The sequence below is a fragment of the Pimephales promelas genome, chromosome 10, assembly GCF_988280905.1.
Source record: "Pimephales promelas chromosome 10, fPimPro1.hap1.1, whole genome shotgun sequence".
In the NCBI taxonomy this organism is placed as follows: Eukaryota; Metazoa; Chordata; class Actinopteri; order Cypriniformes; family Leuciscidae; genus Pimephales; species Pimephales promelas.
Genome location: NC_142778.1, coordinates 28,256,421 through 28,270,082, shown reverse-complemented (window position 1 = coordinate 28,270,082; position 13,662 = coordinate 28,256,421). Strand labels below are relative to the sequence as shown.

The window sequence follows — 13,662 nt, the reverse complement described above, 5'->3', positions numbered from 1 at the left end:
CTCCAATTACATTGTTTGTGGAAACATTGTTGGCCATGATTTTATTTATTGTGTTTGGTAACAAACCTTGCCAGTCTGTTTCACAGGGGTTTTTGTTTGTTTTTATCCTTCAGATGGGAACATGATGAATAAAACAAAAAATAAGGAATTTTAACACATGTTGCTAACGGTTAAAAATAACAGAAAAAATCTGTGTCTATACTTATACAAACAATCTAAAACCACATTTCTCTCCTTGTTTTGAGTCTAGAAGACAGATTCGCTGATTAAAAATTCATGTTGAATGAAAAGACCTGGAATAAAATGTTTTAGGAAAGTTCAATAATGATGCAATATATAGTATATGAAAACAAAGGCAATTCATATACTGCAATACCTTTTATGAAACACAAAAATCTTTTCTCTAATAATTTTAGACATGTTAGACATGCTCAAAGAAAATGGTCTGATAGATTAATCAACCTCTATACAGCAAGAAGCAACATTATCGGAGTGGCGTGCTGTCGGTGTGTCTGCATTTTTAGTCTAAAACTTTATGAATCACCATCTTTAGAGGGATAGTACAAACTCAGGAAAAACTTTTAAGTTTATCCACAAAAACCTCCAAACGCATAATGTAATCACAGGCCAGCTGTGTGCACTTGTAAAGTTGTTATAATCCCTCTCTGTCCTATAAACAGGAAAATACATAATATAAAGCATCATGCGTGCATCCACAAATAATACAGTTTCTCCTAACGTCCAGCCAAGTTTTCCTTTTTTGGATATCACTGCTCTTTTATCTATATTGTTAGCAAACTGATGAAATCTTTATATGATAGTAAAGAAGCTAGTAAAAATGGTTTTGTACTAGCAGCTGTGGTAGCCAGACTATTACGAAAATTCAGTGAGGATATTACAAGTATTACATAACGTAATTGTCATTAAATTATTATAACACCTAAAATCTTTTTAGTTTTAGTCACTGATAACAGCACAGGTGGTTGGCAGACCACATGATGTTTAAAGTTCAAAGAAACAAAACATGATCAAGGCCAGACACACAGAAGAACTTTTGAATTAAATTTAAATAAATTAGATGATTTGTGCAGGGAATAGGAATATTCCTCATGACTCCTTTATTCCCTTTTTATCCAAAGCAATTCTTAGTAGCACACTTTCGATGATCCAATTTAGAAAAAATCTAAAAGATATTGCCCTTTGTACTTTCTAAATTAATTTATACTTTTTACTAAAACAATATTTTATGTATTGTCTTTTACTAGGCTATATAATATATGGTAAACAAAGTTTTGCCATCAAAATTGCAAACAGTGTTACCAAACAAACATCCACTGTTTAACTTTATAATTACAGATTCATCTTAAACAAAAATGTATACATTTGTATACAAGTCCAATTGTGACTATTAAGTAGTTGTGCGTACATATTTCTAGGATATTGGCTGTTTATTAATACTTATAAAGCATATAAATGCCTTATTATGCTTTATCTCCTTACTCATTTTAGTTAGTTATTAGCAGGAATTGAACCCTAATCTAAAGTGTGACCAAAAAGGTTATTTAGGTGATATTTTATATACATATTTATACATATAATATATTACAATAATAAGGTCACATAGTTAATGCATTAGCAACTAACAACGAGCTCAAAAAATTGTATTAACCTTTGTTCATGTTAGTTCATAGTGCATTAGCTGATGTTAACATACACAACTTTTGATTTTAAAAACGCATTAGTAAATGTTGAGATTGACATTAACAAACGCTGTTGAAATTGTGTTCATTGTTAGTTCAAACTATAATCTCAACAAATGAAACCTTTTCGTTAAGTGTTACCGTCATTTTATTATACATAGCCAGCTTTGTTTTCTTTTCTAGCAACCCAAAGCAACTCCCCAAAAGAGCTCTGTCATGTTTGCTTGTTCTCTCTGTGCGAGCAACTTTCAGCGTTAAGGGTGGACGTGATATTTCAAACATCAGATCAGTGCGTTTATGTATTGGGTGCCCGGAAATTTTTCCAAATAAACACAGCTTGATTCAACTTGGGTGGGCAGACTTATCAACAGACTAATTCTATAAACAAATGAAGGAATAACCGAGCACACCATTGGCTGGTAGGCAGGGGACACGCGGAGAGAGCGAGAGAGAGAGACACACGAGGCTTTCTGCAATGAAAATTTAATTAATGTGGGTGGGCTGAGGGAACACAACGAGTGTTTATCATAGACAATTTATTTTCCAGCGCTAAGTCAACATAAAACAGAAAAAAAGGACAACAATTATTTAACATTTAGACTCATGAAGCGGACACACCGGTGGCGAGCTCCCCAGACTGAAAGTGTCCTCCGAAGTCATGAGTTTATACCACAGCCCAGTGCCGCAGCCCGGCGTGGCTGCATCGGCTCTCAGTCTATCGAATTCCTCCCTAATCTATGTTTACGGTGGCGAAGTTGGAGGCATCATTCCCGCTTTGGGATTCGCGTCCAGTCGACAGGAGCCTCCACAGAAACCTCCGTACAGCTACATCGCGCTCATCGCCATGGCAATTAAGAACGCGCCGGACAAGCGCGCGACGCTGAGCGGGATCTATCAGTTCATCATGGACCGCTTCCCCTATTACCATGACAACAAGCAGGGCTGGCAGAACTCTATCCGCCACAACCTCTCGCTGAACGACTGCTTTATTAAAGTGCCCAGGGAAAAGGGGCGACCAGGGAAGGGGAGCTACTGGACGCTGGACACCAAATGTCTGGACATGTTCGAGAACGGAAACTACAGGCGGCGAAAGAGAAAGTGCAGGGGTCAGGAGACGGTTGAGACTAAAGTCGCTCTCAAGAGAACACGAGCAACGACTTCCAAACTTCACCACGGTACCCATGTGGAGAAAGCGTCAGATTTAAGCAAACAGCAACACGAAAAACATCCTGAAACCGATATAAACGTGCACGAGAAGTTTAACGGCACCCAACCACAGAATAGGGAGGCAAACGTGGGCGCACACGCCTCCGACTCCACGAGAGACTGGTGTTTGGCACCCTCGACCACAGTGGGATGCCCGACGTATGAACAGACCAGCACAGTGTCTCTAAACACCCAAACTCGAACAAACACACCGAGTTTAAGCGCGCAAGAGACGCTTGAACCCCTGAAGAATGACATTGGAAGCGCGCAAAACGGAGACGCCAAATTCAAAGTAATAAATGCGCAGACGCAACCTCGAAAAAACACAGACAAGTCGAAGGAGTTTAGCATTGACAGTATTCTGTCGAAAAAGGAGAGCCAGTTCCAGCGGAGGTGCGGGGATTCTGGAGGAGTGCCTGTTGAGTGTGTGGAGTCGCTCGGTTACGCGCTCACGTCCTCGCTGATCGCACACGCGCATCCACAGCTGTACCCGCACGGATTCCCGCTCTGCTCCTACCTGTCTCTCACCTGTCCTGACAAAACTCTGAACTTCAGAGAGAAAACAGGCGAGAAATTATTCTTTTGACGACTCTTTTATGGCTTCACGTATCACAGACAGTCTGGCAAATAGTTTTATGTCAAAAAACATTCAATGAATTCAGTCTCATAAACATTCTTATTTTCTTTTTTATTATTATGAATTGCAAACTAAACGTTTTAAAACATATATCGAGAATTCAGGATAATGTTATTATTGTTTCTTCTACTACTATAATTGTTGTTGTTGTCGTTATGGGATTCAACATGGGTGGCCTGTAAGGCCAATCTACAGAATCTATACTGTACACATACTAACAGTAGTTCATTCTATGATGTGTATACAATGATCAAGAACGCACCCATTGCAAATCATCCAAAATACAGATGTCTTTGTAATGTTATTGTTTATATGAACAAGAGTTTTATATGTTCCTCTGTGCTTATGACAGATACTTGACGAATTGCTTTGGGCTGTTGTTCTTGTCCTCTCCTCTATAGATACACACAAACTAAAACTTGATTTACTGCTTAAAGACACATTTATGGAAAGAAAATGAAATTATTTGGTTGTACCTTGGACTTTCAAAGAGAGATTTATATTGAGTTAAACAGAGAACTCAATTCTTCAAATAAACAATGAGTATGAGTAAAACTTTGTTGAAATGAATGCCTTGGATTTCCAACACAACACTGACACCGAAACTGATATATATATATATATATATATATATGTATATGTATGGACTACTTGTTGTCCCAGGACTATGCATAATCCTGAACTGTGAAACTACCACATGTATTCCTTGCCACCATATATAGCCATAAGTGGTTTTTGAACTGAAAGGTTTAAGCCTCACTGAGTGCAAATCAGGAATGCTTGTGGAAATAAATAAGCTTCCCCACATTCGAGCAGAGGAACTCACATCCACAAGCATTTCCTGTGTATAGGATTCTTTTGGTCAGAAGTGTAAATAGAGCGTCATCCATCTGATGGTTTGTAGAGAGAAAGAGACTGCATCTCTCAATCTGCTGCCTCCATCTGTCCTCCTCTTCACAGATGGGCTCCTTAGATGGAGCAGTCTGCAAGGGTTCTGCTGGATCGCACCCCCATGATCATAACGGATCTCTAAGGTGATCTTTATGAGTGTTATTTCATATTCAGAGGAATTTCATCATGACATCATTTCCTATACCTCATAGGAGATTAAGTGAATTATTCAACCATGAATTTTAAAGCTGCAGTCCGCAGCGTTTTTGGGTTAAAAATGATCCAAAACACATATTTGAGAAAATACATAACCAGCCAGTGTTCAAAACTATCTGCTTGCCGTAGCTCGATTCAAAGCGGTAAGCTTGTAATAATATTTTGAATTCCAGTGGTACTGGTGGATTTCCGCGGGAGATTCGAGCATGTCTTTGCGTCATTACATCACATCTGTACAGATAAAGAAGGAGTCTCGGCTATAAGCTGTATTGCGTGTGAGGATGCTGGAGGTGGAGATTTATTCTCACAGCACTTGATGTAATTAAACTTATCAATTTCAAAGGTTCAAACGACAATCACCAGTGACAACTATAGATTCACACGCTTTAAAATGCAAAAGACTTCATTCAGACTTCGGAGTGGCTACAGAAAAAAAGAGACTGCAACCGGACCCAATGCGAAAACAAGGATACATATCAGAAGGATATTAACACTACATGTAGTCACGCATTGTTGACGTTTTTAACATTAACAATTTGAGAACAAAGCCTAATTTACATGGTTTTGCGTGATATGATAACTTATAAGCGAAAGCGATTGATTTAATCAGAGCGGTTTACTGCAATGTCAGGACCAGAACAAAGGTGTAGCCTGTTTCTTACTAGTGTAGATCACATGTTCCGGTGAAAATTCTTGTGTTGGTCATACTTCCAAAAAGAATAATCTGTGATTCTGAATGCCAGTATCCACACCGGAGCGGTGACTGACCGCCTCACATTGTGTTCATCTGCGCTGTGCCATGTCGATGGTGTTGAAGTACAACTCACGTAAAGTTGATAATACAGCAAATGACTGCAATTGCAGATTTCGAACAGAGATGGCGACAAAGAGAAAAAAAAACGCCGTACTGTAGCTTTAAGAATGTGCCGAAGTTACCATGTCACTCTGTAGGCCAAGTTAGCACTTTAGCACTCCCGGTTCCCTCGCTCTAAAGTCTATGGGATATTTTGAATGGGTTTTTACTAAATTGCCTGAAATAAGGTCTGTGGTGAACAAAGCCTCACAATATGATCTATGACATAGAACAGTGTTTTTTTAAACTTTATTGTGTCTGCTTGTGTTTTTTAAAAACTTTATATAAGCTTCAAAATGTATAAATTTTTGATTAACTTGTAAAGATTATGTTGATAGACAAAATGTTGTGGGTCACAGCTCTTTGTTAAATAAAACACTGATCTTATTTTTGTTTGCGATTTTCCAAAAGTCTATGGGGAAAATTTTCGATCGAGGAACCCATGAGCCGCTTTTTTTAATTTTAATTTTTTATTTTTTTACCCATGAGCCGCTAGCTTCCGAGTTGTCCTACAAAGTGACGTCATGACTTCGGCACTCTATTGCATTAAACCCAAATAAGTGGAATAACTGAATGTATAATTAGCTATTTTTGATGTTGAAATTCTAACACTATAAGCACTATATGTGCAATGAATGCATACAAAAGTAAATATCTGATTGTCTCTTTACATTGCTAAAGATAATTATGCCCTCTAGTGTTATAATATTACAATTTCAACCTCAGTTACCACACAAAGATGGTAAAGTTACCAGTCTTGTTTTATAAAAACATTTTCATTTTCATCTCTGCAAAAATCCAGTGATGTAATACAGATGGACTGCTAAATGTCTAACTGCTGGATATTTGGCTAGACTGGTATTTTCTAAGATCTTGTGGTAACCACAAAAACAGTATCACAGAAGGCAAATGTTGTCTCGAAAGCTTAAAGCTGATGGACCACAGAGCTGGATGTGAATTTTTAATGACAACATTCTCAGTTTGTGTTCGGTCTGTCTCAAGCATTATATTAAAATAAACATGAGAAGAAAGATTATCTTCCTAGTGTTTAAAGTGTAAAAGTTTCACACTCATTTTCATTTATTTTGACTGGAAATAGAGCACACTTTCTATGGCCGTAACGACAAGAGTTTTACTGTGAGAGATGCCATTGACTATAAAGCTGTATTTGATATTTTGATATTTCAAAGTAAAAAAAAAACAAAATTTCTGTCACACAAACATATTATTTTAATTAATTAAAGTCAAAAATCTAAACTGATTCAGATCCACAAACAGTTGATTCAGACCTCAAGTTAAATGATAGACACACTGCCTTGCAATGATTTTTAAGAGTTTTTTTTAATTATTATTGTAAACATTATATCAGACATTATGTATTTTGGTGTTTATTGTGCCATTGATACGTCAGTATACAGTATACAGTATATATATAGATATATGATTGTGCCTTTAGAATTGTAGTAATGTTGATAGTTTTACACTTAAATGTGACATTATATTAGCCATGTGCAAAAGGTCCCAAAATTAGTGAAGTGCTGGATATTAATGCAATAACATGTCTACAAATATCATTTCAATTGTCAGCTGTTTACTGTAAAATGCCATTACCACCCCCCTAATGACAAATTTTGATAAATAAAGGGTAAAATGAGAAAACATTGACCTGAAATAATATTTTATGTATATAGATGCATTTATTTATTTAATCATTCATTATTGGAGTCCATTCATTCATTTTCTTTTATTTTATTTTTACCACAAACCATTAGAGCCCAGAGGTCTATCGGCCATGGTTCTAAACATGGATCTCCTCAAATGACTGAACTGACAAGGCCTGATATATCAGCAAGGGGTCAAATCAAGAATGAGAGAAAGGAGCTACACTGCAGAAGCGTCATCTCCCTTGTTTCATGTGCAATCACGTCTCCAAGCAGCACTAAATCAAACCATTTCAAGCCGCCGGCATCAAAAGAGTTTAATCTGTGTGTATATTATATATTTTCACTCCTAGCGTAAACCAAACTCAGTTGTCCAAATATGCTCTCAACGCTGAAGGAGGGGTGGGGCTCTGATGAAGATAGATGGTCTCTCTGGGAGGAACATTAGCTGCTAATCAAGTTTTGTTTCCTGGAGCTCAGTTTTATACATCGCTATTTGCATGCGAAGAGCACAAGATCCATGTTTTCTATCAAGCTTGCTTATGAAACGCACCCGGTTGAAATCAGCGCTGTACCTCCCGATAGCAATAGGAGCAAACTAATCACTATTTAATTAGAAAAAACAGACATTTTCTCTTAGCCAATTTAAAAGCAATATAAGTTGACCTAAATTACTGCAAAATTCAAGAAAATAAATGTGAACAAATAAATAATAGCCCAATAATAACATTTACTATTATTCTTTAAAATTAATACAGCAACATAATGTCAATTTAAGTCACCTTTAATTTATGTAGCGATTTATGCAATGCACAGATTATGTCAAAGCAACTTTACAGTTATAAACAGGAAAATAATGATTCAGTGATGCAAACAGAGTTCAATTATGCTGTAAAGCTGGTCAAAATGTAAAAAATGATTGTAATTTTAACAGTAAAAGACTGTGAAAAGTGAAAAACTGTTAATTGGCTAACAGAACATTTCGTTACTATATATGGTAAATAACTGTGATAGATCTAATGGTAAATTTCATGTAATTTTACTGTTAAATACAGTAAATTTTATAGTTTTTAAAAGTGAAAATGAACAACTCATTGTATAATTTACAGTGAAAAACCGTAAATTGACATTCCCACAATTCCCTGTGTGACACTTCGCATTTGATGTATTTTTGAGTTCAATTATGCTGTAAAGCTGCTCAAAATGTAAAAAATGTTTGTGATTTTAACGGTAAAAGACTGTGAAAAGTGAAAAACTGTTAATTGACTAACAGAACCTTTCCTTACTATATACGGTAAACAACTGTGATACTGTAGATCTAATGGTAAATTTCATGTAATTTTACTGTAAAATACCATAAATTTTGTAGTTTTTAAAAGTGAAAATGAACAACTCATTGTATAATTTACAGTGAAAAAACATAAATTGACAGAATTCCCTTCATGACACTTCGCATTTGATGTATTTTTGTTGAAATAACTTGTTTCTTCATAGTTTGTTTAGTCTTTTTCTAATCAGTTATGTACAATACATTAGGGTTGTATATTTAATGTTGTTAAATAATGTTGTTACAATAATGCTTCTATATTAAGTCACTTGTGGAAAAGCTGTATATGACGAGCTTCCATATATCATGTGACTTTCATCTTTGCTGTGATTGTTGATATAGTCAGTGCATTACAATGGTACAAAACAGATAATAATACCTCAATTTATTGATAATTTATCATTATATCAGATAATGAAATAGGGTTTATTACTAATTTTAAGTTAAGTCTGTAAAACTTTGCTACCGTATAGTCTTGCTACCGTATTTTATATGGTAAATTTCTGGCAACCACAGCTGCCGGTATTATACCGTAAATTGAACACATTTTTTTTACAGTAAAGTCAGTTCAGTGTTGATTCAGTTTGGTTCAATACCTATGAAATGAGCTAAATTCAGCTGTAAAGCAGCTCTGCAGAAAACAGTGATGCCAACAATAAATGTCAGTCCAGTCAAATCAATAATATTGCTACATTTTAAGTTTCCCAAATAAATAAGAAAGACAGATGCGATAGCGGCAAAAAACCCGAACTACATACAACATACAAAACAGGTGGGGGAAAAAAACAGGCTCAGTCAAGGGGGCAGTTCTCCTCTAGCCAGATGAATGTGATTATGATAATGCAAAAAAGACATGAATAAGAATAAGTTAAATGAAAGACTGCTGATTTTGTAAAAAAAAAAAAAAAAACTAAAAATCTTTAGGCCTAAAATTGATATGTTTAGGGTGTAAACATGATATTTCATGCCATATGCAAATAACCTTGACTTGAGGCAAACCAGATTTCATTCCATTTGAACCAAAAAAAAATTTTTTTAATCAAAATGTAAATGTTTGACTCTTATTTTAGCAACCAGAGCTTAATTTGACTTGTATGTCTCCACAGCCACTAAAATAAGTTTCAGCAGAGAAGTGCATTAAATGCAAGTGTAACTACACACTGTAGTTGATGCAAGAGTGATCCTCACATCAAACAAATTTGCAAGTGACACATGAAAAACACAGATGGACACCCCGCTCTTGAATCAAATGTAAAATGTGCTTTTTGATTCGGAATGATGTCATGAAGTATTCACTGATGATTGTGTGTTTACATATCTTTTCAGATGCCTGACTGAGAAGCTGTAATAGGAGGTTAGCACAATAAATATCTCTCTCACCCGCACATATGGCAGTGCACAGTAATTGACATGATTACTCCTGTGACTCATACCATGAAAATACAATTTTTGAGGGAATAACAAAGAGGCATTTAGAAATAAACTCTCAAGTGTTGTTCTATGGGCCAAACTAAATATTACACATATAACCGTCATCTCATTGGATTATGCACCAGCTGGCTTGGATATGGTCGTTTTCCTCCAGTTTAGCTCACTCAAACCAAAGAATTTAAATGAACTAACAGCTGCTGAATGAACACTTTTTACCGTGATTTTCACAATAGCCCACCCTTTTTCTAGTGCATCATTAAACCGAGAATCAGCAGTTCAAATACATAGTCTTTCAGGTATTTCCTTGTTTAAATGCACCTGCATTTTTCTGTGGATTCTCAGTGTATTTTTTTTTTCTGAAGAAATACGGGATTCTAGATATACGGGAAATCGCAATGGAAGATGAATTCGAAATATGTAAATATATGTAGTAAAAGGTAAAACTCCCGAAATCTCCATGTAAACATTGCGTGATGTAGACGCGCGAGAGATCACTTCCGGCGTAATGTTGGAGACGGTTCAGTTCGGTTCAGTTGGACAACTGATTCAGATCAGTTCGACGGCTGTTAAGAAGAGGTAAAAACGATATAAATACTGTTCGTTTTCTCACACAAACCGCTCGTTTCGTGTCTTAGGCCATCAGTGTGAACTTACGTTCACGAGTCATTAAATCATGCTTAATTTTGACTTCTCTGTGCATGCTCTTTGAGGCGGACCCCCATACCTGCATTATATGACTGACAGACAACAACGGTTTGACCGAAAAATGTCAAAATTGAAAATACTGTGGAAACAAAGACACCTACATTTTGGATGCCCTTGAGGTAAGCTAAACATATCAAAAATTAATTTCAAAGTGAACTATCCCTTTAAATGTATCATAACTGTAGGACCACTGTGTAACTCTATCTAAGATAGCAGACATTCAAATGACATTAAATCTGCCATACGATCTGCTGGTGGGATTGTCACGAATACCTACATGTGTTACACACATTTCTTATAATGAGGGATCTTTTTAAGCAACATAAGCCATCCTCAAAACAATCTTTTCAAGTTCTAAGAGCCAGATGTGCCGGCCAAATGTCGTCTGAATGAAAGTGTCTATGCGTGTCTACACATACCCTTACAGTTGTGTGTACGTGTCTGTGAAAGCTCCCAAGACCCATTAGTGTGGGTTTTGTGGCCCTTGTCACAGACCACCCCGGCTGTCTGGTTCACACTTAACCTACGGGGAGAAACTTGACTCCAGTTTAGCCTCCCAAAGAGGGTTTGAAAAGTGCGCTGGCCTCAGAGGTCCACTCCAACTGACCGACTACAGCAAACTGTCTGTAACCGGCTAGCCAAACATCACACAGACACACTAACACAGAAAGGGATTTAAACAGAGGTGCATGAGAGGATGTATATGTGTGTTTATGAGATTCTGTGTTTGAAACAGTGATATTAAGGATAAACATAGGGTTTATTGTCAGGAAACAGAGCCATTTGTGACCCCTTTTACAACCCCCTTACATGATCTGTACTTCATGCTCCAAAGCAATTTCCGTTTTACAGGGTTGGTGCAAAACATGTTTAATTTCATGGGTAATTCATATTTTATTAGCTGATTAATATTATAAAATATTTTACTATAATGTGATTAATTTCACACCAAAATTCAGTGAAACTATAGGCCTACCAGATTACTTGGTTGTCTGTTAAAATGATATGAATTCCAAACTGCAACAAAACTTAACAACAAATAACTTGGTAAGTCTGTAAACATATAGGATAGGGAGTAATAGTCTTTTGAAAACACATATTTCTAATCTCATTATTAATTATTAAATTGAATATTGACATATTTCTATGGAGGGTTATAGCCCTGCCCTGGTACTTCTAGCCTGATGGAAAATATATTATTTTATGCAGGACACATTGGGTGTGAATGGAAGGCCACTCATCCGCACATTTACAGATTATGAGGGGTGTTCCTCAGGGGTCTGTTCTGGGGCCACTACTTTTTATTATTATCTATATTCATTTCAATGCTGATGACACAGTGATTTATTGTAGTACACCCAAATTACATCAAGCTGTGTCTTTTACAGTCTGCTTTCGATGTTGTGCAAAGGCTTTCCTGTTCGAATTTGATTATTTATTTATTTTTTTCAAAGAAACAAGCGGCAAATCTATTATCAGTTAAAGTTACATTCAAGCGGCAATACAAGACTCCTGGTTTTATATTTGATTCATCTTTTTCTTTTAAGGGCTAAACTCAAGATGGAATTCAAAGAATTTTTTTTCATTTTTAAGTTAAAAATAAAGCCTGTTTTTCATTTGAGGCAAAAAAGAGATTAGAATCTGCCACCCAGAGGTGGACAAAGTACCCAACTTCCTTGAATGTACAGCTTGAGTGAATGTACAGATACTAAATATTACTCCGTTATAAGTAAAAGTTGTAAATACTTATTTTTACTTAAGTGAAAGTACAGAACTCATTTTTAAAAGTACCAAAGGATCAAATGCAAAAATTAAATAGCTGCCTACCTACCCTCATATCTATATCAAATTTATTTCTAGAAAACAGTTCCAGTGGGATTGAATGTGAGATTGAATAATGTAAAGTACAAGTAAATGTACTTTGTTACTGTCAAAATGGTGATGTTTATGGTGATGTTTAGTACATATTAGCACGTATGTTTATTTGACATTCTTTATGTGCTCTCAGGTTTAAAACAAATTGTAATTTCAGAACTCATCATTCTGAGCTGTATTATAAAATATGTTTGTCCTCATTATCAGACTGAAGCACCTGTTCATTTACAAATCTATTTTGGGTCTATTGCCATCATGTCTTTGTTCTGTTGCCAGGACTCTTATATAAAAAAGTAGATTTTTAATCTCAGAAAGTTTATAAAGGATTTTGTTTTGTTGTTCATGCAATGGAAGTCAATGGGAACTCAACTGAAACTGCCAAAAATCACTGTGTTGCGTGTATAAATTATGAGAAAAGAAAGGGAGAGAAAAAATATATATATTTCTGGCACAATTAAAATGATTTCCTGACAAAGAAAAATTGAGTCAAAGAAAGCCCAAAAAATGAAAGAAGAAAGGAAGTAAGAAAGTGAAGAAGGATGTGATCAATCACTAAGTTAACTGTTGAAGATAAGGAGAGTTTATATTGTTTGATGGAGTCTGGGATTAATTAGCAGTAGAGCTCTCAGTGTGTGACACCAGTGCTTGGCCTTTCACAGCTCATTACTGTGTGTCCAATCAGTGCAGGCCAGTGTGACTGCTGTTTATTTATACACACAGCCAGCCATGGCAGCCATTTGGCAGTTTTCTCCACTGGGGAGCCTTAAACACTCCCACATTGAGCTGAATCTGCACGGACACATTTCGGCAACACAGGCCATACTAAGACTACCCCCCACCCCCACCCCCCTTTTTTTATTATTCTAAATTAGGCCACTGAAAATACAATTAAACACATGATGGTGTATAACACTAGATGGGACACTCCTGGCTGGTATGCATGTATTTCTGTCTTTTTAAAGTAAACGAACACATTTATTCAAAAAGAGTGCTTTGCATTGATCAAAAGTGACAGTAAAGGCCATTATAAAGTTTCTATTTCAAATAAACACATGCGGTTCTTTTAAACTTTCACACTGTAAAATTTTTTTGTTGGTTTAACTTAAAAAAAAAAAGTAACCTGGTTGCCTTAAAAATTTAAGTTCATTGAAATTGAAAAA

The 13,662-nt window shown here is 36.0% G+C and overlaps 1 protein-coding gene across 1 annotated transcript; it reads left to right on the top strand.

The window, feature by feature from the left end:
* The first annotated feature begins 2,017 nt into the window (after positions 1-2,017).
* foxl1 (forkhead box L1) lies at positions 2,018-4,113 on the top strand. Its single transcript, XM_039692009.2, has one exon. It carries the CDS (start codon positions 2,359-2,361, stop codon positions 3,490-3,492), a length of 1,134 nt encoding a protein of 377 aa, XP_039547943.1. The 5' UTR covers positions 2,018-2,358; the 3' UTR covers positions 3,493-4,113.
* The last annotated feature ends 9,549 nt before the right edge of the window (positions 4,114-13,662 follow it).